At 47.6% G+C, this 27,674-nt stretch overlaps 1 protein-coding gene across 1 annotated transcript; it reads left to right on the top strand.

Annotated features, from left to right (window-relative positions):
* The first annotated feature begins 1,937 nt into the window (after nucleotides 1–1,937).
* On the top strand, nucleotides 1,938–27,461 carry LOC135814586 (uncharacterized). Its single transcript, XM_065327726.1, has 13 exons — nucleotides 1,938–2,553; nucleotides 5,716–5,842; nucleotides 8,653–8,742; nucleotides 9,735–9,863; nucleotides 11,285–11,380; nucleotides 13,080–13,145; nucleotides 13,642–13,726; nucleotides 24,363–24,466; nucleotides 24,808–24,957; nucleotides 25,564–25,620; nucleotides 25,951–26,061; nucleotides 26,524–26,680; nucleotides 26,871–27,461. Exons 1-13 carry the CDS (start codon nucleotides 2,195–2,197, stop codon nucleotides 26,987–26,989), a joined length of 1,650 nt encoding a protein of 549 aa, XP_065183798.1. The 5' UTR covers nucleotides 1,938–2,194; the 3' UTR covers nucleotides 26,990–27,461.
* The last annotated feature ends 213 nt before the right edge of the window (nucleotides 27,462–27,674 follow it).

Genomic DNA, 27,674 nt, shown 5'->3' with positions numbered 1-27,674 from the left:
AAAATTATGCGCTGGCATCAAAGGACTTCTGAGACCAGACTGTCGGCATAACCTTACAGTGCTGGCTGAAGGCCTTAGGCATGTTACAGGAAATAACCCTTTTTAAAATATACAAGTCATGTACATTGTACATGTAAGCCGTGCTGTCAAGGTGCCAGGGTCGTTGTAACGTTGCAAAGTGCAACAAGAGTGCAAGGGTACAGTCACGGTACTGTATAGCACCATCGTTGGCCGCGCATGATAATTCCAGCATAATGTAGCATGCCGGTAATTATCACTGGCATAATTTGGGCATATTGGAAACCATAATTCAGCAATTCACCAAGCATAATCCGCCAAGGGCTGTCTGTTTGTACTGGTTCACCATACCATTAGATTGGACCGCAGCATAATAATTATAGCACCATCATTGGCATCAGTAATTCCAGCATAATGTAGCATAATCACTGGCATAATTTGGGCATCATGGAAAGCATAATTCAGCAATTCACCGAGTATAATCCGCCAAGGGCTACATGTAGTTGTTGCTTGACAACATGTTACAAGGCGGAGGACACACTATGTTCGGAAACAGTGCCCCTTTACTACTACAACCAACCAGAGCTCTACCATTAGCAACCTTGGAGGCTGTAGTAAGGGCCACTGTTTCCGAACATAGTGTGTCCTCCGGCTTGTAACATGCTGCCAACCAATATTATAATGTAGATCTACATGTAAGAAAAAGAACCTCCACATACATGTACATGATGTAGACCGTGTCAGATGTCTGAGAGCAGAAGAGAAAGCAACATCCTTCTTGCTTCTTATGTAGCTGCTGAAGTGCTGGCACCCTGTAGAAGGCTGTACCATGTGTAGATCTACGGGGACTATTGACTAGTGTTAGTCTGTCAACACTGATCATGTTCTGCGAGTGGTCTGTTGCCTGGGTTTTGCCTGGGTTTTGCCTGGGTTTTGCCTGGGTTTTGCCAGGACTGTGTTACTGTTACTGTTAGAATGAACGTCCACGCGTGACGGCACGAGATCAGTAGATCTACTCAGCTTCTCCGACAGTCTTCATCTTCGCAGCAGCTCAGCCTCTTACACTTACACCGCCGCCAGGGTAACTGACCTTTACTACAAGTACAAGGCTGGGGAAAAGGCTCATACCGATACACGTACATGTACAGTATTAGGCATTGGCGGATAATGCTCGAAAAGTTGGCAGAGTCTGCTCGAAAAGCAGTGAAATTGGCAGAACCATACAAACCTTATGGCGGGCAATTCCTCGAATCCTGCTCCATTTAAATTTTCTTTATCCACATACCGGTATACCAAACATGCATGAAACTTACCAGAAAAAGTACAGAATTCTGCCAATTTTTCTGCCGGCATTATCCGCATTGCCTATTATAATAATTATAATTATTATTTTTGCGGGTCGTTTTGTCTCACACATAGGCGCATGCGCTTGAGTTGCTAGTGTACCGGTACCATGCGCTTACTCATACTCATAGTGCAATACCGCGATGCACATTGAACTATGTGAATAACTATGGTGTTTTTGTGGTGTCTGCTTGTCGCGGGATTGACTGCATTTAGGTTCACTTATAACATGTATAAGCCCATGCGCTTATTAGTTATTGGTGAGGGTGTGCTTATGCCCGGGTATACCATGTATACTAGATATGCACAGTCATGCTCTTATAATAATGCGCGTCACTACGGTAGCGAAGATATTATAAGATAACTCACCCTGTAGGCCCTCAGAAGATCTACACTGACTGTAGACAGTCACTCAGTCAGGCTGCAGTAATCGGCCATGTATTGGGCTTGTGACCACCAACGACTGTAAGATTAGTGTAGCCTACTCTTACCTGGATACTGCGGTCACTTGTCTGCCGAGCATCGATATTGCCTTGGCCCTTGGGCGAAAGGGCTGGCAGCAGCATACCGGCATTTTGCATTCTCGACTTCACACAAGTCAGCCCAGTCTACATTGCCATTGGTCAAGGGCCAAAATAGTCCGCAGGTGTAGACCATGGTAGGGAAACCCAGATCGATCGCTCCTCACTCGAAGATAACGACTTTCCAATAATCCAAGGAATCATTTTGAGCTACCGGTCGGAAAGTATCGACAGGATTTTAGTCCTGTCCTACAATATCCTAGGCTAGTGTGTCCATATGTACGTGTAGTTTAGGAGTTTTCCAGTATCCAATGGTATCATCGACGAGCAAACGGAGTTGGAATTCATTGTCGAAAATAATGGCCCACGGACAAACTGTTTGTCGGGCTGCCGTCCTACTGTTGCTCCTGGCTTGTTCTGCTCAACCACTTTCTGCAGCAACTACTCCGGCGTGGTTGACAAGCGCAATTCGAGCACAGGCTATCCTTACGGCCGATACTGATGTATCGAAATTGGCATTATGCGGCGCCAACGATGCTTCCAACCAGCTGATCTATACCCCTTTACAATGGCAGGCAGCGCGACCAGATTTGGAGAAGGGCGTGGGGAAAGCGTGCGTATTTGGTCGATGTTTGAGAGGAACCACACAAATCCACAGCCAAGTGAAAAGGTAATTTCCTATTGCTCATTCAAAAATAGTCATATCACGTCCACGACTAGAGAGTACTAGAGTAGTATAGGTTATGCTATCATCAGTTGAGATGCTCTGGCGAAGTTGCGGACTCGCAGCACAGCACTGCACTTGCAGTAGCGACTCACGCTGCATACTTAGCGCCCCTTTGAAAATCCGCCATCATGATATCATTTGCATAACCTATAGTCTGAGTATGGAGGTTATGCGATTACATCATCAGTTGAGATGCTTTGGCGAAGCCATGGACCCGCTGCACAGTAGTACTGTACTTGCACTAGCGATTGAGTCCCTTATGCTGCCTGCATAGCGCCGATAAGCGGGTCCGCTGGCTCAGCCCATGAAATCATTCGCAAAACCTCTCTAGTGATTGGTGTGTTTGTGTGCAGTTGGTTGCCCAACCGAACCACAATCACACAGTGATGGAGGTCATTGCTGCAAGCCACGTGTAGGGTCCAGTGCAGCTACTGTCTGTAACTCACTGGCTGAACCAGACAGCCAGCCAGACTCAGTACAGTGTATTGCATGTCTCGTTGAAACCAGCATGTCAACAAAATCATAGCGCACTATAGATATCTACATAATATTATGTACATGTAACATCCTAGTAGCACTACACACGAGATTCGGGCACCAGCGGGTAGAGGCACACCAGTATGCGGTGGGAACCATGGCGCTGGCGTTGCTATGCGTCTCGATGAGTGGCTAGTAACAACAAGAGTATGATCATGGTGGGTATAGGGGTTGAAAGTGCTACGTCACAGCATAGCAACAATTTCAAAAATTCAAAAACTGGATCCACTTGGATCCAGTTTTTGTATGGATCCAAGCACATTTCAAGCCGTCTTACTCACAGCAAGGTGATGTAGCTTACTCACAGCAAGGTGATGTAGCCAGTGAAACTGACTGATTTGGCTACTGGGGGCGGGGTTACAACTGGTGGCGAAGTAAAAGTCACCCCTGCATACGACATGAGTGGGTTGCTATGCACCCACATACTGAGGCAATAGCAAAGTCACACCTTAGTGGATCCAAAATAGAAATCTGATGTCAACTTACTACTCCCTGGCCGTTTTTGACGTCATCACTTTCAAGCCCTATTGCAAGGTATGGTTAGAAAACTGAGGCAGGCTCGATCACCGTGGTCAGTCTGACTGGCTGCTGGTCAGTGTGCAGTGGTGCATGTTTCACTACGCCTTGAACCATTTATTATTTGAAGAAAATAAGTGACAAAGAAGTAAGGGCAGTCACGGATCAGATTGGCATGGCGCATATGTACATGCTCTGCCACAGTGTATTCTCGGAACAGCCTACAGGGTACATACAGTCAACTTCGCTGATAACGACACTCGGCGGGGCATCAGAAAAGTGTCCTTATTCGCGAAGTGTCGTTATACCTGAAGTCTCATTATACGTGTCACAGTTGGATGGGACTTTGCTCTGGGCATGAAAATTATGTCGTTATTCGCGAATTGTCGTTATATCCGCAGTCGTTATTAGCGAAGTTGACTGTAGCTGTTATCCTGACATGCTGCAGGCTGATCATTTAGATCATTTAGATTTCATGTGGACAGTGGAGATAGATCTGCATGTGATACTACCGTGTTTCTTTGTTTGTTTTATTTGAATTCGTTTAGAGCACAGGCAATTCTGCCTTCTCACCAGAGGCAAAAACCTCCGGTTCCTACTAAGAACGAATAACATAATATTATGAGAGAAGGAAATATTAAAAAAGAATCATAAAATGAGAATTCCAAAGTATAGAATTTAATGGGTGTGTGTACATGTAAGAAGTGCAGAACACATAGGGATAACATGCAGTGATGTATATGATGAATGGGGGGGGGGGGGGGTTATTGTGTTCACACTGCTTTTAAAAGTATAAAGATGAGGGATGAATGTCAAGCAAAGCGGTACCCATGAAGGAAGTGATGCCGAGCGAGGAAGGAGCGCGTTTAACATTGGTTACAAATTACAATCAATTCTGTCCAGAGCCAGCTTAAAGGCACAAGCCGCATTGTGGAGGCGAATATCACTGGGAAGGGCATTCCAAAGAGTGCTTCCTACAAATGTCAATGACTGACGACCAGAAGGTCCAGGAAGGAAAGGCACTTGCAGCAGCCGCTGTTCCTGTCCTCGAGTAATTCGGCGATCATCCCGGCGCTGCTCAGTGAAACCAGCCATCAAGAAATAGTTAGTTTGTATGACAGCAGCCAGTGGTCACGCTATGCAGACTCAGACCAGCAAAGTGCAAACACTATGCTGTACGCTGGTAGACTCCACCAGCTGATAACTAAGTCATGTGATCAAATTTCATTGATCATGACTGTAGTGATATGGACCAAGACGAAGTATGTGCACAGATAGGATGGTGGTCATGCTGCTCTTCACTGTTCTCGACCATGCAAACTCTAGAGCCGAAATTATGAACTGCCCTTAAGATCAGTACAGTCATATTCACACGTAGTAAAGTACATGAATGTGGAAGACAGTTATCAGTTATCACAGGTCATTTGGCTTACTTTATGATACATGTACATCATACATGCTCAGGTGTGTATGTATACGAGTACACAGGCAGGCCCAGCACTACATCACACTTACCCCTGCACTGCAACATGCACGGCAACATTGTCCATCACACCTTGTCCGTTAACCCTTTACCCCTTTCAGTGCCAAGGGGGTCAGAAAAATTCAAAATTTTCCGAGTTGAGCTGAACTCAAAATTTTCATAGCTCAGCTGTATAATATTATTAAGATTGCACCTACCACTAAAATCCGTGTGCTGTGCTGTGCGCTGTGTGTGTGTGTGTGTGTGTGTGTGTGTGTGTGCGCGCGCGTGTGTGTGTGCGCGCGTGTGTGTGTGTCAGCAATCAGCTGTGTGGTGGATAACAGGCTAAAATTAGTGGCGGTCAATTCATCAGCCTTGCAAGCTGTTGAATGGTGTAATCCCAGCACAAGTTGCTGTCTAACATAGCTGTTCGCTATCATTGCTTCCGCGATGAGCAGGTCTGAGGTCTGAGGTGTGTGTGTGTGTGTGTGTGTGTGTGTGTGTGTGTGTGTGTGTGTGTGTGTGTGTGTGTGTGTGTGTGTGCATGTTGTAATACTGCCCTTGACTGCATGCATCTCATTCTCATGCAGCATCGGAAGCCTGTTGTCATTAGGAGTTCGCCGGCTGTCACTCAACCTTCATTACACTGCCACTGTGTTTGGTGTGGACAAGTACAGGATGTGTCGTAGTGATTCGTACTTTTACACAGGATGTCAGGTAAATACACCACTGTGTGTGTGTGTGTGTGTGTGTCCCATATGGTGCAGTGGTATGTGCAACGATTTCCAATCGATAGGTTGCGGGTTCGATTCCCGATGATTATGGTCACACACGTCTTTCTTCTCTTTCTCAGACTTCTCCTGACTTTTCTTTCATTCTCCTGGGTGGTTACCAACAGCAAGAGTACATAACCCCAAGAGTGTGCAACTCCAGCTATGGGGTCTGCGACGGCAGAACTTCACATCACGTGATGAACCCGTGCACTCTGTGCATGATAGATACTGGGGTGTACGCAGCCCAGCTTTCGGTACAACTCTCTTGTGGTCACTTTGCACTGTTTGCCAGCATAACCTTTTGAACCATGTCACGTGATGTGAAGTTCTGCCGTCGCAGCACAGCATAGAGGTTGTGCAGGCAGTTGCACACTCTTGGGGTTATGTACTCTTGCCAACAGCCAGTGCATGCCGGAGTATGTGGTGTGATGTGTGTGCGTGGAAAAAAATGAAAAAGACCAAAAAGTAGGGATTCTCTGGCCAGAAAAAAGCCACTTCATAGCTGTGTGGTGTAGACCAGGCTGAATAGTGGCGGTCAATTCTTCAGCCTGGCAAGCTGTTGAATGGTGCAATCCCAGCACAAGCTGCTATGGCTTTGCTGCAGCATCGCTATCATCGCCTCCTGCGATGGGCGTCAAATGGTCCAAATGGTGTGTGTGTGTGTGTGTGTGTGTGTGTGTGTGTGTGTGTGTGTGTGTGTGTGTGTGTGCACGTGTGTCCATAATCCGAGCATTTCGTAAGAACATGGAGACCTGTCTACGCATTAATGGTCAGCTGTTTGACCTTCAAAAAGTGCAGAATAGCCTGCGTTAGGGCTGCTCCATGGCACCAGCGCTGTTCAACTTGTATATGGCCACCGTGTTTCATACCAGGGAACAGCAGACAGAAGGTGTGGATGGTTTCGGTGTTGATATCCACCATCACACCAGTGGGCTATTACTGCAGAAGCCCTGCTACACAGCACTACCATACTATGAAGCTGAATGCCAATTCGCAGACGATTCCAAGCTGTTTTGCAATCGCTTGATCCGGCCTCGAGCAAGCTGTGGTATTTAATGCAGTCACTTCAACATTTGGACTGGCAGTTAGTCTCCTGGAAACCAAGGTCCATGTTTTTGTGACGGGCAGAGGAGTTTCTGATGCGGGCTTCCCTCCCGTTTGTGTTGGTTCAAACCAGATTGTGAGTGGTGAGGAGTGTCTCTACCTTGGGTCGATCATTGACACCTCTGACCATTGCTCATTGGACATCTCGTTCAATATCGCGGCATTGTCCTGTGTATTTGGCTCACTTCAGAAGCCAGTGTTCTCCAACCACCAACTGTCCGTTTGCACCAGGAGTAACATGTTCAAGGTGTGTGTGTTGTCTCCATCCTGGTGTAACGAGCTGAGTGCTGCATGCCCCTCCAGCCCGGCATTCGTAGGCTCTCTACTTTATTCATGTTGTGCTTGCACACCTTCCAAGGATAGATGCCTGGCAAGAATGCACCAGCAATGATCGGCTGCTGGAGATGTGGGGAGACGAGAACCCACTATCGGTTTGGCTTCGCAAGCGACAGCTAGAATGGCTTGGCTAAGTAATGCCCGCATCAGAGCATATCCCGATGTTCCTACTATTTGGATTGCTTCCATCCCGCCGTCCACCTGGCGGTCCACGCAAGCGCTGGAAAGGCTGTGTTAGCTCAGATCTCAAGGCTCTGAAGGCCATGAAGGGATGGTATAATCGGGCAGATTCTCGTTATTAAAGGGGAAGTTAAGGCAAAAATTAAAATTTCACCAGTTGTAGTCTTCGGGGTGCTGAGTCGAATGGTCGTGGTCCGAGGAAGCTGAGACGCTCCCTTCCTACTTGAATCCCAATCGAACTTGCGCACTTCCACCGAAACTGGGTGACTGCGCCCTACGAGATGGGGATTTGTATGCAAAATGTCACTAAAAGCGCCATTTCGTTCTTATAAAAGCACGGATGACCGCGATTGGTCCATATGTTGTAGTCTTTGGGACGCTGAGTCGACTGGTTTTGGTCCGAAAAGGCTGCGATGCGGCGTTCCTCCTTTATTCCCAATCGAACATGGTTGAAGAAGCGGTCACGTGCTCCTGCGTACACCAGTCACCTGGTCACCGTGCCTGCAGGGTACAACTTACTAGCCTGTTTGACCTTTTTTGGGTGCAGTCCTGTCACTCGAGTTGAACCCGAGTTGAACCTTGGTGTGAAAGTTGTCACCTGCTGGCGTGGTGACCAGGTGATTTGGGCACCCAGGACCACGTGACCGCTTCTTCAACCATGTTCGATTGGGAATAAAGGAGGAACGCTGCATCGCAGCCTTTTCGGACCAAAACCAGTCGACTCAGCGTCCCAAAGACTACAACATATGGGCCAATCGCGGTCATCCGTGCTTTTATAAGAACGAAATGGCGCTTTTAGTGACATTTTGCATACAAATCCCCATCTCGTAGGGCGCAGTCACCCAGTTTCGGTGGAAGTGCGCGAGTTCGATTGGGATTCAAGTAGGAAGGGAGCGTCTCAGCTTCCTCGGACCAAGACCATTCGACTCAGCACCCCGAAGACTACAACTGGTGAAATTTTAATTTTTGCCTTAACTTCCCCTTTAAGTATTGTAATTACGAACCCAAGCACCTGCACACAATGTTTATGGTGATATTATCATTTTTTCATGATCCATACTTTTCTCGACCATCAGACAAGAAGTGTCACAAATGCCTGGTGGTCTTCTCTCCTCTCCTCTTCTCTGCCTGCAGAATTTGTATAACGCACTAAAGCCCTTCGATGCCTGTTCCTCTATTCTGGGAGTACCTACAATTGATCAGTACACCACAGGCTGCACGTCGGTAAGCCGGCCAGTGTCACATGAATTGTTCGGTGTTGGCGATGTTTGTTGAAGAAGTTTATATAGAATCAAAACTTTAAATCTAGGAATTTTAGGTAGTAGGACTGCCTCATGATCTGGCCAAGGGGTAGGCAGCATTACCTCGTAACCCCGGCAGACAAGGGTGTAGGCAGCATTACCTCGTAATCCCGGCAGACAAGGGTGTAGGTAGCATTACCTCGTAACCCCGGCAGACAAGGGTGTAGGTAGCATTACCTCGTAACCCCGGCAGACAAGGGTGTAGGTAGCATTACCTCGTAACCCCGGCAGACAAGGGTGTAGGCAGCATTACCTCGTAACCCCGGCAGACAAGGGTGTAGGTAGCATTACCTCGTAACCCCGGCAGACAAGGGTGTAGGTAGCATTACCTCGTAACCCCGGCAGACAAGGGTGTAGGCAGCATTACCTCGTAACCCCGGCAGACAAGGGTGTAGGTAGCAGTCCCTAATAACCAGGGAAATAGGGTAGGTTAGCATTGCCCCATACCCCGGGCAAGGGGTCGCCTAGGAGGAAGGGGCTGGGGGGGGGGGGGGGGTCGGACTGCCAGGTCAGTACTGTTTCACATCATGTTCAAGTTGCGAATTCATCAGCACATGCACCAAGTTGTATTCTCCCTCAAATCCATTTTTCAATGAACTTATTCTCTGCCTTTGCGTGCTAGCTGAATCTGTGTCACAAAAATATGACAAGCTCAGTCTCCTGAAATAATTAGTGCACTTCCTGTAGCCTAGAATACTGACCCAGGCACTTTCCTTCTGCCCGGCGCTAGCTGGTTCTGTTGCTGTGTTAGTTGGATTGATGAGAGTGTAGTACAAGCAGAGTGCAAATGCCTGGATCTAAGAATCTCTCCTCCAAAGGCCATCTCGTGTACAATATCACGGGTCAGTGCCTGCACTGCACTGAACTCACTTATTGTTGATTGATTCTGCATTATTAATTTGCTTTCTCGTACAGAGTGCTCTAACCATTCAAGCTGGTTTGGTGCAGATTAGCAACTGGCTCAGTCAAAATGCTGCCAATCTGACATACGACGTTCTTGTCCTGGACTTGAATGATTTCATCACACCTGTTGTCGGCTCAACCGTATGTACAGGCACCATGCATGCACACAGTTATTTGCTTAACTTGTTCACGTACAGTGTGCTTTGAGGTGCACAGTGACATCTCCTATCTATAGGACAGCCAGGATTAGTATAGAGGTTATTACATCATCTGTTTAGATGCTTTGGAAAAGTCGCGGCGCACAGCGATGCACTAGCGCAAGCGAAACCGAACTTGTGCTGCATACTTAGCTCACATTATGCAAATCCGCCAAGTCATGCGGTATACTTGGTACCGTAAACGAATCTGCTAGTCCACCAGCATGCAATTATTTGCATAACCTACTTTGGTCATCCACTGAGGCATCTGAAGGAAGTTAAGTCAGTGGCGTTGGAAAGTGTTTTAGGATGGTACGTGTATGGTCAGCCATTGAAGTTGTCAGTTCAGGAGCCCTCCACTTGAATAAAATCCAAAAATTGGACCAATATCAATGAATTGTGACTTCAGAAGCACATTAATTTCCGGGGTGCCCAAGGTGAGAAGTAATAAGGTCAATATTGGTGTGAGCATAGTGTGTTTGACGCCCTGCCTGGTTTCAAGGAATAGTCTGAAAAAGTGGAATCTATGAACCGGTTGAGCATGTTAAGCAGCTGAGCCTGTGAAGCAGGTCGGCCTGTGAAGCAGTTTAGCCTGTGAAGCATGGCACTCTTGCCATGCCCACCGGAAACGTTGGGTAGGACTCCCTCTAACCATGCCCCCTCTCTCTACTGTACACCCTGAGGCAGAGACTGTTTCTTCACATCTGTAGAAGATGGTTGATCACAATGCCCGGCGCACGTACTCGATTCGCACTGAAGCACGGTCCAAACACCCTGGGTACCTGTAATGCCAACCCAGTGTTTTATCTCCATGATGAAATGAGCACCATGATTCTGATTAAAAGTTGTTTTTAGCATTGAGTAACTAATTGATCCATTGGATATGGATTATGCGGCGGCCATGCATCCTGAGTGGTTCAATGTTGTGTGGAGAACAGGTTGTACAGAGAACCAGGTCACACACGAAATTCACATGAAATGCTGTGTGTACAAGATTGACTCCAGTGGTTTGCTGAAAGAAGAGTTTCCAGGAATTTTAGGTAATAGGAGTTTCCAGTCACTAGATCTCCTGTTGCACACGAGTATCGGACACGAATTTGGAGCAGGCAATCCAGGTGTTTCTTCTTCCATTCCATATCCTCTCCGATACTAGCACAATGGTGCCATGCATGTTGTCACGTGGTTCTAAACTTTCACTCACAGTAGGTTTGGACCGATTTCATTTAAAAAAGTGGTTATTTCCCACAGCTATGTCAACATTAAATTTTGTCCTATGTGTTGTTGTCCTATTCGTTTGCAAAACAAGGCTGCTGCCATGCACGTATTGAATGTAGTTCGATGTGTTGTTGTTGTTCTCTGTTGCAGAACAAGGATGCCGCTGCAATGCATATATTGCATGTAGTTCAGTCAACACTTGCCAGCCAGGCACTCACTGTCCAGCAGCTTGCAAGCTTCCGTTCTGTAAGTCAAAGCCTTTTAAAACAGTGTATTGTAAGCTGTATGAATTGTGTTGGTGCTAGATTGTTGTGCACATGTGTATATAGGTGTGGGCATTTGTCAAATGCGAATTGGCAAGCGAAGCAGCTAGGCTTCGCCGGATCAGCTCCGTAAAAAACGTCGCTGGTACCTCAGTTTACAAGCGTTAGAACAGCAATGCCAGTTGCCGGTTGGGGGGGGGGGGGGCGCGTAGTGGGTTAGAGTCCCGACGTAAGCACTCTACTTTAGCATCAGTGCATTGCTTGTAAACACGCATGTGGCGCAGCACAATTTACCTGTGTGAAGTGTCACTACACATGTTCTTTTTGTTGCAGCTTCCTTGCTTGTCTTTGCCATTCACGGAAAAAGAAGAAGCATGTTGGTTTGCAAGTCCAGATGTCGGAGCCTTCAGCAACACATTTGGGAGCAGCAGCCGATAGTAATAATTAGGGGAGAATGCTATATGGTTACTGTACCAGCTTCGTTGAATTCTCCTGAGAAGCACCATTGGTTTGATGCTCGCCTGAAGCTTGATCCGAATTTCGGATTTCCACCCCCCCCCCCCTCCCTCGTGCTGAGTGCAGTTGACAGCAAAAATTCGAAAGGAGCTAGCTGAGCCAGTATCCTTGACTGCACTATTCGAAGGAAGAAAAATGGTGATCTTGGAGCTTTGTACACCATTTCACATCACATGACCATCCGAAGCAGCCTGAAAAGTACCACGCTCTCCCCCCCCCCCCTCTGTGTGTGTGTGTGTGTGTGTGTGTGTGTGTGTACACGTGTGTGTGTGTGTGTGTGTGTGTGTGTGTGTGTGTGTGTGTGTGTGTGTGTGTGTGAGTGCGTGCCTTCTTTCTTCTCTTTCTCATTCTCCTAGCTCTTCTTTCGTGCTCCTGAGTGGTTACCAACAGCCAGTGTATGTCGGAGTGTGTGGCGTGGTGTGTGTGTGTGTGTGTGTGTGTGTGTGTGTGTGTGTGTGTGTGTGTGTGTGTGTGTGTGTGTATATATATATATATATGTGTGTGTGTGTGTGTGTGTGTGTGTGTGTGTGTGTGTGTGCAAAAGAGAAAAAAAGGAGAAAAATGAAAAATAAGGATTCATTGGCCAGAAAAAAGCCACTTCAACTTCAACCAGCCGTGTGGTATAGACCAGGCTAAAATTAGTGGCGGTCAATTCATCAGCATTGAAGCTGTTGAATGGTGTAATCCCAGCACAAGTTGCTATGTCTAACATAGCTCGTTCGCTATCATCGGTTCAGCGATGGGCAGGAGTATGAGTATGAGTGCTTGCCTGCGGGTGTGTGTCACGGTGTGTATTTGCTAAGAGATATTCTCATCTCAAATTTTGGTGAAGCTGAAGCGATATCTGCAGCGGAGAGAGAGACCATGTTTGCGTGTTTGAAAAAAAGGTGATGTTTAATGTCTGTTTAAACCCGGATGGAGAGCCAAGGATTAAAATTCAAAAGAGGACGAAAAACGGATAACTTGTAAACTGTTGGTCCTCTTTTTGAATTTTATTGTCTGCAATGGAGTTTGTGAATCCTTCGAAACTCTCTTCTTTGATACTTTTTAATGTGTATCGCTACCACTGTGGTTATGATGTCATGATTTTCTTCCCTCAAACTAGTCAAGATGTCATGATTGTGTGCACTTGTCTGTTATGCCATGTATCGTCGGACAACATTCAGCAAGCGGGTGTGAGCAGTACTGCATGGCCAACAGCAAAACAGATGGTTGACATCTACAAGAAGCGGGTAAGTAAGTGTATGCAGTCGACTCCTGATATAGCGAACACCGTTGTGCAGGAGAATTAGTTCTTTATAGCCGAAGTTTGTTATAACAGAAATGCACTCACACTATACAAGCAGCAAGTCATGAGTGGGATTGACTTGATACGTGGCCCATGACAGTACGAGTGCACTTGGTTTACATGCGGCCCTACAAGATTTGGTTCGTTATAAACGAAAACTGTTTGCTATAAAGGGTCAATTTTGTGTGGGTTCAAACAGGGACATGGACAATGATTCGCTATAATTGTCACAAAATTCGCTATAATATGCGAGTTCGTTATAAGTGGAGTCGACTGTAATTGAAATTGAGTATGATGCAATAGAATGATACAAAGCTTGTAATGACGTTAATTCTGTAGCTTAAAGTTGTAGTTCACTGACAGAAGAACGGTTGGTAAAATATTCTGTGACCTTCTTGAAAGTATCCGAGTTTGTGCTGTGTATATTTTGCCTTGCAAAGGTTATCCTTCTGTCAGCCGCCAACTCAATTTATCTCAACGACTACATCCACGCCCATCCATCTCCAATGAGTTCAGCTGTCAATGGTATGTGCAGTGTCGCATGAACATAGGAATAACAGTATCTTATCACATATCAGGTGACCGTTTCCTAGGAATGGGCCAATCACTGCCCTTCCTAGGCGGGTGATATAGGCCGATATCACCCCTGCTGCTCCATATCACACCCGGCTGCGTACCTAGTACAGTACCCATTGGTACTCACATACTCGAATGCGTACTGTAGCTGAAACTGCATATTTAGGATTTCACTGCCGTCGCCAGCCCCCCCCCCCCCAGCCCTCCTTCGGCCAGCTGGCTTGGGATTGTGGGAGGGGGTCTATGTGGAGGGGCTAGTGACAATAATGAATTCCTTACATATGCAATTCCATCTATAGTACGCACCCAAGTTGACCTACCATGAAGAATGACAAGGCGAGGGTAAGCACAAACAGAAACTTACCATTCTTCTTCTAAAGCTTGTCCTTATCGTGTCCTCGTGAGAAAAATGGCTAGCTTTGATTTGGGCGTTTGTGAAGGTGACTTGGAAGATCAAGAGCTTTTAGAGGCTGCTGCAAATTATTTCAATTTGTTATCACCCAGCGAACTAGCCGAAGTGTCTGATTTTTCTTTATCATCAACCGCAACTGCAACTTTGTCGAATGGCGAAGTACTGGAGAAGACCACCACGGAAAAACGTGTAACATCCGAGCCAAGTTTTGTAGAAGAAACGTCTCAACGATTTGTGCAAGTGTCGGAGGATGAGATCGACAGAATCCGAGAAAGCCGTGTTTCAACCAACACGAAGCGAGCCACCAACGTGTCTCGGATGTTTGGTGTACAGTCTATAAGAAAAAATGTGATCTGAAAACCATCTCAGCTACCAACCTTTCCTCAATCCTAAAGCATGCGTATGTGGAAATTAGGCAGATCAACAAGCTTTCGTACTCCAAGAACAGTTTGCTGCAATTCCGCAGTGCTATTCACCGCCAGCTACAAGACCTCAAGCGTAACATTATGGTAATAATAACTTTATTAGGATGACTCAAAGGCAAATCGCCTATCGAGGGGTTCACCGCGTTGAATGGTTGTGGTATGACAAAGCAAAGAGGCAACCATTGTGTGTGGGGGGGGGGGGGGGGGAGCTTCGAACTATGCACAGTGAAGGGATAATTGTATGTACATAACCAAGGAAAGGGTATACCGGACTAAGACTGGAAAAACAACCCCGAGCATCTCACCTACCTTGTCTGGTTCGTCATCACATATCACAGTGTCTCAGGGGTTCAGAAATACAAGTGCCTAACAGCTTACTTGCAGCCTAGCGAGCAAGATAAGATTGCTACAGCTCGCCTGCTCAATGCGGAGGTTGATAAAGCTCTGCAGGAGTCAACTCCGGCTGAATTGGAAGCCTTGGAAAAGCCACAAGTACCACCAGCCTCGCCAGCCTCATCGTGTGTCAGTTCGGAGAACAGCGCAAAGTTCATCTTCTCCGGAAACTTCGCAGGCGCTGTTCACATCCACGTTCATGATGTCAAAGCCTGTGAGCAGCGCTAATTCTCAGATACAGTGCAGTATATTGCTTCATTTTCATCATCTTCTCTTCTATCTCTATTTCCTGGGACTCTTTTACATTGATGTCCTTTCACTTCTGCTTAGACTTCAACTAAAACAATTCGAAGCTTTGAATATTTCTGTCCCGCGAATGATGTGTCAGACGGGGGTGAATGGGTGTGGCATCGGAGAGGGTCTCCACACAATGTGATGTCCTATTCAGTTCACAGGGTCAAATCTACTACAGTACATGTACAGTAGTGGGTAGTACTACAATTGTAGTATCATGTAATTGTTTATGTTTATGGACTCGATGTACACATGTAGCATGTGATAAGCAGGATATGACGGTCGTACGTGTTAGGTTCGTAGGGTCATATGTGATAAGTAGAATATCACCCTCGTAGCTCGGGTGATACCGTACCCTCATATCAATCCCTTCTGCTTCGCAGTCGGGATTGATATTCGCCGGTATCACCCTCGTACTCATGAGATATTCTTTACATAGCATTAGCATGTGCTGTGAAACAAGGTGGTGCTCTGCTGCGATGTCAGTTGGGAGAGGATGACTTTAGAGGGCAGTACGCTGGACGCTCTTGATTTCAATATTAAGCTGTGTTCACAACTAGCGCGTGTACGCGTGAAACCACGCGCTTGTGCGTATTTTTGCTGGCTTTTGAGGCGTCATGCGTATGGAAATGCGCTGAAATGGACAATCCAACCGGTTGTATTTTTCAGCGCGTATCAGGAGCGTACATCATACTGTTGTAGTACGTTATTTTGTGTACGTCGTGTGTACGTCATGTTGGTGCATGCGCGTGTTGCTGTGGTATGAAAAGCTGTCTTCGTCTTGAGTTCATCATGTCTTCGTCTTGAGTTCGTCATGTCTAGTTGTGTTTCTTCGTCGTGTCAATAAACAGTCCTCTAAATGTAGTTATCGTCGTCCCTTTGTATAAGTGTGGAGATGGCACGGGACTGGGAGCAGGTAGAGAAAGCGAGTTACAACATTGGTGGCAGCGGTGATGGAAATTGTTGTCAAAATCAACTTCTGGATTCGTCCTGCGTGGCCTTCGCTCCCAGTTTCCGATGTCATCTCCAGTCGTCCTATCGTCACAGTTTTGTCCGTCTTGAAGAAGTTCGTCCGTCGTCCTCGTCCTTCATCATTCGTCTCTCCCGTCTCTTGGCAGTCGTCGTCACTGGTGGTCCCGGACACGACGTAAAACTGTGCCCAGAAAACCTGAAAAAGAAAAGAAAAAAGAAGGATGGAAGGTGAAGAGAAGAAGAAGAGGCTGCAGAAGTGAGGATGTCGACGCTGAGCAGCGCTCCTGGAGATGGTGGACGACATGGCAGACGGCGTGAGGAGTTTCGTTGGTGAGAGGGTACGTGTGTTGTTGTGAATGTGATGAGAATGTGAGTTTTGTATTTTCTGTTCTCCCAACATTTTGTTCTTTATTATTTGCTCTCCTCGAGGGTAAAGAGGCGCCCGCACAGCGCGTGTGTTCTGTTTGTTTCTTTATTTGCTCTTCTATGAGGATAACTAGAGGCCCCCACAGAGCCAGTGGATTTTGTTCTTTTTGTTATTCATATGATTTGTGCTCTCACATTTTTAGAATTTTTGCGTGATCGTGAGGTGGTGTGTTGTGTGAAGTAGAGTTTTTGAGGTTATCAGTTCCTACACGTGTGACAGCGATCGTGGCTGGTGTTCTGGGTGGGCGGACAGAGTTTTTGTAATCTGCAGTGCAGGCAGAGGTATTTTATTTCTGGGTGTGACTGGTGTGGTATGATTGAGTGATTTGTGTGATCTTTTCCTCTTTTTACTCTGTTTTATTATTAGAATCGAGGACGATTCTACTCTTGGGAGGGAGTTATGTTGTAGTACGTTATTTTGTGTACGTCGTGTGTACGTCATGTTGGTGCATGCGCGTGTTGCTGTGGTATGAAAAGCTGTCTTCGTCTTGAGTTCATCATGTCTTCGTCTTGAGTTCGTCATGTCTAGTTGTGTTTCTTCGTCGTGTCAATAAACAGTCCTCTAAATGTAGTTATCGTCGTCCCTTTGTATAAGTGTGGAGATGGCACGGGACTGGGAGCAGGTAGAGAAAGCGAGTTACAACAATACTACATGCCAGTCACCTTGACTGGCAGGGTCAAAAAATTAGTACTCGAAGGCATCGCACGCACTAAATACGACTCGGATCGCTGTTTTTGTGAAAGCCTGAGCGCGCATGAACCGCAAGCGTACCGCGTCCACGCGCAAGTTGTGAACACAGCTTTAGTCATCAAATGAACTGGCAGCAGCAGGCAGCTTGCGGTCTCTAATCTCCATCTAAATACTGCTGTCCATGATAGACTGAGAAAGTCGCCCTACAGTTGTAGTACTTACCCTCCCCCCCCCAGTCTCATCAGATAAAACCTATACATGTACTAAAAGAAGAAGAACAATATACATGTAGATTTATTTGGAAAGGATTGGGAGAAATTCAAAGTCAAAGATCATTCGGGGAAGTGAACTTCCTGAAAAGAGAAAAAATGTGAGCTGCCTTTGAAGTGAAAACTTGTCAGCGCCTTCTAGGCTCGGCTTGGTCCCATAGCTCAGAAGGTTAGAGTGTTGCTCATGGCAAGCAAGGTCCGAGCTCGAGTCCTGGTGTGATTGCCATGTTTTTCACTTTTCAGGCAGTTCACTTCCCCAAATCATCCTTTGAATATAGATTTGTTGGCAGAAAACTGTGCCTTAGTTCACTGTCTATTGCGTAATTGGAAGACGAGAGGTTCGGTTCACCGTAACTGGAATTCAAGAGCACATAAATTATCTGATTCTTGTATGGTATACATCAGCACGTGTTTATGTTTCCTTGGCTATCACAATGGCAGCAGGAAGGAATAAGGGGTTCACTTCTCCGACTGATCCTTTGAACAGGCAGGACTAATTTGAGTTTTAACAACAGATGTATACCTCTCTGACTTGTCTTTGCTGGCCTTGCCTGCCCGTGGCAATTCAGTGGCCTTGGAGGAAACAAGTTTGTTTTCCACACTAGGCTGTCTGCTCACGAGTGTGTGGCAGTTTCTTCCATGCCTCTCTTAGTTTGCGTAGTTTGCCAGAGAGGGAAATACTTTCCTACTATCCCTGTTGGTGGAGTACACACTCCGAGGGGGCACATAGCACGATGCACGGGGGCAAGTGCGCTTTTGCTCGGTGTGCGGTATGCGATAGCACTGGGCGGTTATCCAGACATTCCTGACGTTCATTATCCAATGTGCTCTGATGTTGCTCCGTAGCCGGCACAGATCCATACCCGAATTATCCATATCACATGATCACCCCGAAACATGAAGTGGCTTTGAGCCCAGCTACCTCGCGTGTTTTGGTGTGCATACATGCAGTGCCAGGAAAATGCGAGCATGCGACGTCATGCTTGCTGCATTTCTTCTAGTTATGGAGTGCAGATTTTAAAAGACTCCTAAAAAGCTAGCATTTCAATCCTTTATCCACCAGTTGAGGGAGATGAAAAATTGAAAAGGGAAAAGATTCTGAAGGTAAAATGACTGTCACCCCCAGGACTCTAACCAGGGACCTTTGCTATACGCCAGCAATTCTCTACTCCCACCACTGAGCAGTCCTCCTCTATGTATCCTTGTTGTCAGATCTTTGTTCCATCTCATAAGAAGGGTGGTGGAGTAGATTGTAGCCAGTGAGAAGTGTCTTCCGTTTGTTGTATTATGATGTAATGCATTACGTAGCCATGCAAGAGCATGCGCGAGATACGCATCTCGCAGCTGCCTACTTTCATGCAGGATCCTTTAGATGTCGTCGTTCTTATGATTTGCCTACACTGATGATGGCCAAGTGAGAATATAATCCTGTCGTAAACAACTGCAGTGCATTTCAAAACTATAGACGCGTAGGGTTTTTGAAATATTTCAAATTTGGCTGGAACTTTTTGAGAATAGTTTTCGGAATATTGCTCAGGATCGCTCCACAATTACTCTCATATAGTTTCTAAAGGATTGGATAACAGACGCCCAATTTGGAAAAATTTATGCACAAAGTGATCACAGATTTTATGTGGTATAGATGCTGGCATAACGGTTTTTGCCTAGGTACGCGTCTATAGTTTTGAAATGGACTGTAACTTGTTTACCCCGAAACATGGTGTCAGAAGTAAACTAAATAAACGCCCTAGAATTGTCGCAGTAGCGCCACCGGCGCAAGAGGTAAAATGGCAGAAGCAGCCGGATTTACCCCGCCGTCGATGGATTGGCAAGCCGCAGATTTACCTGACGAATTCGAGCGGTTCCAACAATACTGCCTTCTAGTTTTCCAAGGGCCCTTTTCCGACAAGTCCGACAAGGAAAAGGTCGCCTATGTCATGCTATGGATCGGGAGAACTGGTGTTGATGCTTTCTATACGGTTTCGAGTGGGATAATGCAAGCGACAAATCCAAAGTAGCTGCCGTCTTCAACAAATTTAATAAGCATTTGCAGCCACGGGTAAATGCACGACTGGCTCGGGTTGAGCTTCAGAAATACCGCCAGCAACCCGACGAGTCTGTAGATGATTTCTTTGCGAGGTGTAAGAAGAAGACGTCCAAGTGCAAGTTCAGGGACGCTCAGGAGACTAACGATCGCCTGATAGAACAGCTAATCGTGGGGACGAAGCACTCGAAAGTGCAAGAACGCCTGCTGGAGGGTGGTAGTGATTTGACTCTGGACGAAGCGCTTGACAAGGCCCGTACTTATGAAGCAACACAGCGCCACATGGAGCAGCTGTCCACCGCCACCAGCAGCAGCCGTCTACCTGAAACGGTTCACGCCATTTCCCAATCTGTGGGACACGCAGACTGCGGCAAATGTGGACGAACCCACCACCCAAGCAAGTGCCCAGCGCACGGCTCCACCTGCAACAAATGCGGGAAGGCGAATCACTGGGCAAACGTATGCCGTTCGCAGGGGAGAGACGAGGCACATGGAAGGGGCCAGCAACGCGGACGCTGGCGCCAGAGGAGCCCCAGCCCGCGGGAGCGCTACCCCCAGAGGAGCCCCAGCCCACGGAGACGCTTCGACGCACTGCATTTCGACGCCGTCATCATCGACAGCGTCGAGCGTCACCAACCGCCACTGGAGCGAGAGGTGTTCGCGACCCTCAATGTCAGCCTGGACAACACCAACAGACCGGCCACCTTGAGAGCCAAGGTGGATACGGGCGCCCAGGGCAATATATTGCCGTTGAGAGTGTTCTGCCAAATGTTCCCCCAGCACGTCGGACCAAACGGATACCCAAAGCCGAAGTCCGTGAAGCCGTCAAGTACCACCCTCACAGCGTACGGCGGATCCAAGATAAAGCAATGCGGAACCCGTCCTATTCCGTGCTCTTACGATGGCAAGAGTCAACTCGCTGACTTCTACATCACGGACTGCCCTGGCACTGCTATCATCGGTCTCCCGACAGCGACAGCCCTGCAGTTAGTCACGCTGAACTGCGCTGTCCAGGAGAAGCCAGCGAGCATCCGAGACAAGGACGACCTGATGAAGCAATACCCGAAGTGCTTCGATGGCATTGGGAAATTCCCAGGCAAGTACCACATCACGGTGGACCCCAACGTCGTCCCGGTTGTACACCCTCCACGCCACCTCCACGCCATCGCACTGAGAGACGAGATCAAGACGGAGCTGGAGGACATGATCCAGAACGGCATCATCACCAAGATCCAGGAAGGCGAACCAACAGCGTGGGTGAACAGCCTCGTGTTCCGCCTCAAAGACAATGGCAAGCTACGCCTGTGCCTAGACCCCAAGGACCTCAATCACGCCATCCTGCGAGAGCACCACGTGGTCTCCACCATTGAGGAGATCGCCATGAATTTGAGAGGTGCCAAAGTGTTCTCGATCGTCGACGTCAAATGTGGGTACTGGAATGTGGAGCTCGACGACGAATCCAGTTACCTCACCACCTTCAACACACCATTCGGGCGCTACAGATTCCTTCGCATGCCATTCGGCCTCAAGATGTCGCAAGATGTCTTCCAAGCAAGGATCGACCAGACATTCGAAGGGTGCTCAGGCGTCACCGGAATCGCAGACGACATCGTCACATACGGGACGTCAGACGAGGACCATGATCTCAACATGCACCAGATGATGGTTCGCTGCGAACAATCTGGTCTCAAGTTGAACCCAGACAAATGCCGCATCAAAGAGGACAAGATCAAGTTCTTCGGCATCATCTGCAGCGCTGACGGAATACAGCCCGACCCGAAGAAGGTCTCAGCGCTGAAGCAGATGGAGCACCCCGAGAACGAGGACGAGCTCCAGACGTTCCTCGGGCTAGTCACGTACATGAGCCCGTTCATACCGAATCACCTGCGTGAGCTGACCAAGCCAGATACACCGTTCGCCTGGACAGACAGCCACCAGCGCACCTTCGACAAGGTCAAGGCCGCCATTTTGACAGAAGTAACGCTCAGTTAGTTTGACCCAGGCAAGGCAACGACACTACAAGTCGACGCTTCCATGAAAGGTCTCGGCGCCACTCTGCTGCAGGACGACAAGCCTGTTGCATTCGCCAGCAAGAAGCTTACCGAGACGGAGTCTCGCTACGCCAATATTGAGCGTGAGCTCTTAGCTGTCGTATACGGGTGTGAAAGATTCCACACCTACCTATTCGGTCAGTCATTCACAGTACAATCCGACCACAAGCCGCTGGAGTCAATCAAGCGCAAGCACCTCCGCGCAGCCCCGCCGCGTCTACAGCGCATGCTGCTGAAGCTGCAGCCGTACGACATGACCATCAAGTACCGCCCCGGAAAGGACATTCCGATCGCAGACGCGCTATCCCGACTGTCGCCAGAGGAAACAGAGCCAATTGAGGACCTCGACGTCAGTGTACACGCCGTGTTCCCGCAATTCAGCGATGCAGCGATGACGAGGATCCGCGAGGAGTCGGCTAAAGACGCCGAGATGTCAGCACTGAAGGAGATGATCTTCAGTGGCTGGCCATCAGAGAGGAGCGCGGTGCCGGCAATTCTGCTCCCGTACTGGAATTTCCGCGACGAGATGAGCACCAAGGACGGTCTCATCCTGAAGAGCAGTCGCGTCCTGATTCCCCCGCCAATGAGGGGGGGAAATCCTCAGCAAGCTGCACGCCAGCGACCAAGACATAGAGAAGACCAAGCTGCGAGCCAGAACGTCCGTCTTCTGGAAGGACATCAACAAGGATATCGAAGCAACTGTCTCATCTTGCACGACGTGCCAGCGCCACCAGAGCAGTCAAGCCAAGGAACCACTGGTGCAGCCCGATATTCCGCCAAGGGCATGGCACACCTTAGGCACGGACCTGTTCTACCTCGGCGGGTCAGAATACCTCATTGCCGCCGACTACTACTCCAAGTACTTTATTACCCGGAAGCTGCCTGCCGGACATGCGACCAGCAGGGCCATCATCCAGCACCTCAAGGAGATTTTCGGTGAGCACGGCATCCCAGCCGTGCTGAAGTCGGACAACGGGCCGCAATACAGCAGCCATCTGTTCGCGGAGTTTGCTGCCGAATATGGATTCCGCCACAGTACGTCGTCGCCACATCACCTGCAGAGTAACGGGTTTATCGAATCGCAAGTCAAGATCGCTAAGAGAGCTCTCGAAAAGGCAAGGGAGAGCGGGACCGACCCGCACTTAGCACTGCTGTGCATTTGCGCCACCCCAGTGTGCCAGGGCTTACCGTCGCCGGCCGAGATGCTGTTCGGTCGTCAGGTACAGGACAACCTGCCTCGCAAACACCAGCGCGACACTCGGGACGAGGCCATCCGACAGAAGCTCGAGGAACGGCAGGACCAGCAGAAAGTACACCATGACCAGCGAGCGCAGTCTCTCCGCCCCCTAGTTCTTGGTCAGCACGTCGGCATCCGCAGCCCGACCACGCACCTGTGGGAACCTGGTATCGTAACCCAGTCTGTCAACGGGCCACGGTCATACATGGTGCAGCCTGACCATGGGACAGAAGTGCGGCGCAACCGTACCTACCTCAGAGAGAGGCGGGTCCACTTCCCACCGGATGCCAGTCTCGCAGGCCCTCAGCCGTCGACGCGCAGCGACATTGGCGAGCCTCAGCCGCCGAGTGACGTGCCGTCGCCGTGGAGCGACGTTAGCCAGTCTCAGCCGCCGTCACCATGTGACGTCAGCAAGCCTGATGAACCTGCCACCCAGCTGTATCGAACACGGTCTGGCCGCGCAGTCGCACCCAGGTCAATCCTGGATGTGTAGGGCCAGAGAGGCCTCATGGACCTGTTCGCTTATGTCACAGTAGCTGAGGTGCCATTGTTATATTGTACATAGAGCTATTGTTGGATACTATGTCTCTGTATTGTTAGCACGCCGTCGTGTGCCATTCATGATTGTTACCTTGTACATAGAGCTATTGTTGGATGTTATGTTCTATATTGTGAACACGCCGTCATATACGTACGGTATGTTATGTAGGTTGTTAAACTCCTTTATGACGAAGGGGATGTTGTATTATGATGTAATGCATTACGTAGCCATGCAAGAGCATGCGCGAGATACGCATCTCGCAGCTGCCTACTTTCATGCAGGATCCTTTAGATGTCGTCGTTCTTATGATTTGCCTACAATGGCCAAGTGAGAATATAATCCTGTCGTAAACAACTAACTTGTTTACCCCGAAACACCGTTGACCTAAAGAAAGAATGCCAGTAAACAAAGTTGCGGTGCCTATGTATGAATAAGCATAGTGTGTGTGTGCGTGTGTGTGTGTGTGTGCGTGTGTGTGCGTGCGTGCCCGCGTGTGTGTGTGTGTGTGTGTGTGTGTGTGTGTGTGTGTGTGTGCGTGCGTGCGTGTGTGTGTGTGTGTGTGTGTGTGTGTGTGTGTGTGTGTGTGTGTGTGTGTGTATGTGTGTGCGCGTGTGTCTGGGGGTTTCAGGGGTGTCGGCCGTTGGGCGATTCAATAGCCAATTGAGTCATCTTTCCAAGATTCTTTTTGAATCTTCCTTCCCTCTCCCGGGGAGATCTATATGACCAGTTTTGGCAGTGAGAAAGTACGATAGTGTGTGTATTTTTTGCGTGTGTGTGTGTTTTTGTGTGTGTGTGTGTGTGTGTGTGTGTGTGTGTACACTTCCCTATAGCCGCTAATGCTGTGAAAGTCTATGACAACAGTGGTTACATCGTGCAATGTGCTGGCAGCAATGCTGCTTTCCAGCCTGTCTTTGAAAGTCGCAAGATACTCAAGGTAATATCATTGTACTTCAAGTACAAGTGTGTGTATGGTATTTCGGGACTACTTCATCATCCATGACTTTGATCCTCATTCATTTTTTAGGATATGTACAGTGGAATGTCTACTTTGTCTTGCTATGTCTTGATATTGTCATGTTTTACTTTCCCTGTGTGCTGATATTTGCACATTTCACAAACAATGATGCCGCGATGATGTGAAGTTTGAATTGTACTTCGAAGTATAAAAAGTGGAGAGCGGAGATATAGCAGTATACACACCTGGACTTGTGTCCTAGCTCAAAGCTGCTATGATGCAATCCTAATTTGCTCTGCTTTTTGTTGGACACGCTCCAGCTGGAGGAGGCCTTAGCTGATGGTACACACGTACAGCCAGTATCCAACGAAGATGGTCCGGTACAGATTGGTACAATTGGCGCACAATACGCGATGTCTATCCTTCAGTGCGGTAGAAGTCCTTCTATGGACTATGTGGACATGGATCGGGTAAGCATTTTTGCCAGTGGACTATATTGCTTTCCTTTCTTTGCTCTGCTACTGTTGGTGGAACTCACAGCATATACTTCAATTTCAACCATTTTGTTCCTGTCTTCTTTCCACCTTGATGAAACTCCCAAGGGCAGTTTTTGGCGATGCTCTGTGGTGTTCACGAATTGAGTGAATTCGTGTGTGCATCTCAGGGACTGTCTTATTCCTATTTTGTGTTCAGAGGATGGTGATCGGCAAAAGTTTTTGTGTGTGAGATGATCTTTCATGGTCACTCCATGTTTCACAATCTCTGCCAGTTCTTGTTGCCTCCATCATGCAAACGGGAACCGCAACAAAAATGTTATTCTCACCAGAACAAGTGCAATTTTCGTATCTTCCTTTTCCTCGAACCAAGCGAAGATCACCTCCTTATGGATTTTGGTGATTTTCGTATTGATATTTTATGTCTTTCAGGAACCATGGGATGATTTGAGGCCAGTATCATGTTTTCACTTGGGCACAATTGCTGTGTTAGATTCTTTCATACACGGTGGGAATTTTTTCATACGGACATCTTCATGCCGCGGTACGTGTATAATTCTCTCACTGATTGCCCCTGTCCAGGTTACCACATCTTGCCTCTGGACATACGCACAAGGAAGCCAGACCCCAACAAGCTCTGTAGGTTCTAAGCAATATCCTACTTTTCTAAATGATTGTTTGTGGCAGTGACATGGTGACAAAATGCCAAGTGCACGGCGACTTTGATCTTGCACTGCATGACCGTGCGTAGCGAAGATGTTTGAACGATGCCGCACTGTGAGATAACAGCCTTGGTTGCAAACTGCTGCACTGTCTTCATTGTCACTTCTAAGTTAAAATAGTCTTTAGTTGAATGCCCAGATTCTTGGCAGTAAATGTAGTGCCTGCAAGCACCTGTACTCGCCAAACTGGCTTTCCATCTGTGCATGACTGTTTAGTGTGCGATTGGCTTACTTTCCTGGTGCACAGGATGATTACGTAGTCTTCACTGCTGCCAGTGGATGGACCACTGTTGATCGCACTGCCGCTGGAACTCTTCAGAGGGCTTGTCGTAACAAGGATGACCCACAGGCTTGGGAGGTATGATCAAGTGCAAAGCGATGCTTCACTGTATGTACTCTTGCTATCCTGTTAGAATGCAGCCAGGATTTCTGATCACACAAAAAGAACCAAAGCCAAGGAAGAATTATCCGAGGGTTTTGATGTGGGAACATTCCTCAAGTCCAAAGGCTAACCGTTTACTTACAGTTCACTCTTGTAACTAGTATTTTAAATGAGTTTGACATATTTGAGTTTCAAAGAACTCTCGAAACACCTGAGATAACAAGTTATGACAGGGTTGCCATAACGTACCAATCACACAGGTCAACTGTGTGGAGTAGCCACAGAGTCACCCCTCATTTAGCTCAATTGTGTGGAGTAGCTACAGAGTCACCAATCACTATATTATAAGGTCAATGCTGTGCCGAGCAGCCACTGTTGAAACACTGAATAGTAGTGTAAATCACTGTTTGTTGTCATGGTGTTTACATGTGTATACAGTTGTCACCACAAGGCCGGCCATGTGATGTTATGTACGAGTTTGCAGTACCTGCTAGTGCGCAGCAAGCCCAATCGCTGAGAACTGCTCTGGTGCAAGCTAATGTTTCATCAGCGCTCCTGCCATCAGGTTTCCCTGGGGTTACAAGCCCTCAAGGCAGTGAGTAAATGTTATGTTTAAGCATGAATTGCGAGTGTCCTCAGCAGCCTAGTTCTTTGCATGTGTGTGTGTGTGTGTGTGTGTGAGTGTGTGTGTGTGTGTGCACGTGTGTGTGTGTGTGTATGTGTGTGCACGTGTATTTGTATATAGTGGTGTTAAATTCTCTGTTTGGTTTGTGCTTGATTTATAGGCAATCCGGGAACGACTGTCCTTCCAAGTACGAAGTCGCCATCCAGCAAGCCAACTGTTTTCCATACCCTTGTTGGACTCCTTGTCATGGCTGCTATCGCTCATGTTGTTGCACTTTAGAAAGGCTATGCTAGCTATCTGCCGGATAATCTGGACATCATGTATCACACTGTGTATCACATGTATGATCGATGCAGTGCTTGTATTACTATGTACTTTATCATGCCCGGGATGATGTCACCGTATGCCATTCAGTATGTAACTCTAATATGGGATGATGTCACCGTATGCCATTCAGTATGTAACTCTAATAGTACACTGTACAGTCTAGGTGGGTTCAAACATACTAAGTCTTATTTTCTGCATGTGGTGCACAATTGTGCCAGAAACTGACTCCAGTGCTGTGTATAATACTTCCCTCCCGAGAGGCACACATGAATTTAGAAATCAGGATGGACCTGTTCTCAATGTCGCGGCGGCTATTCCTGATTCATCCTTTATTGCTTCCTGATCACAACAAAGAAAAATTATGCCGAATGTGGTAGCAAATTTTGTGAACTCAAATAATTGCAAAGATGTAAGTTGGAAAGTGTTCCCACTGTGTGTGTATGTGCATGTGTGTGGTACATCTGTGTGTGTGTGTTTGTGTGTGCGTGCGTAGCTACTAATTTTAACACCTAGGAAAACACGGTATTTGAATTATGCACTGTATGATCCTCACCCGTTACATGATGAGTAGTGAGCGGTGCTCGTAGATACAGGTGCGCTTCACTGTTCGCTGTTCACGAGCACACCCATAATTGGA

This window comes from Sycon ciliatum, chromosome 4 (genome assembly GCF_964019385.1).
Source record: "Sycon ciliatum chromosome 4, ocSycCili1.1, whole genome shotgun sequence".
NCBI lineage: Eukaryota > Metazoa > Porifera > Calcarea > Leucosolenida > Sycettidae > Sycon > Sycon ciliatum.
Note: the sequence above shows the minus strand (reverse complement) of the source record. Positions and strands in the feature narration are given on the sequence as shown.

Coding starts and splice junctions, on each gene's coding strand:
- LOC135814586 (XM_065327726.1), top strand. CDS start 2,195: ATGGTATCATCGACGAGCAAACGGAGTTGGAATTCATTGTCGAAAATA. Junction 9,864..11,284: donor CACCTGTTGTCGGCTCAACC/GTATGTACAGGC, acceptor TCTCTGTTGCAG/AACAAGGATGCCGCTGCAAT. Junction 26,681..26,870: donor GGTTACAAGCCCTCAAGGCA/GTGAGTAAATGT, acceptor CTTGATTTATAG/GCAATCCGGGAACGACTGTC.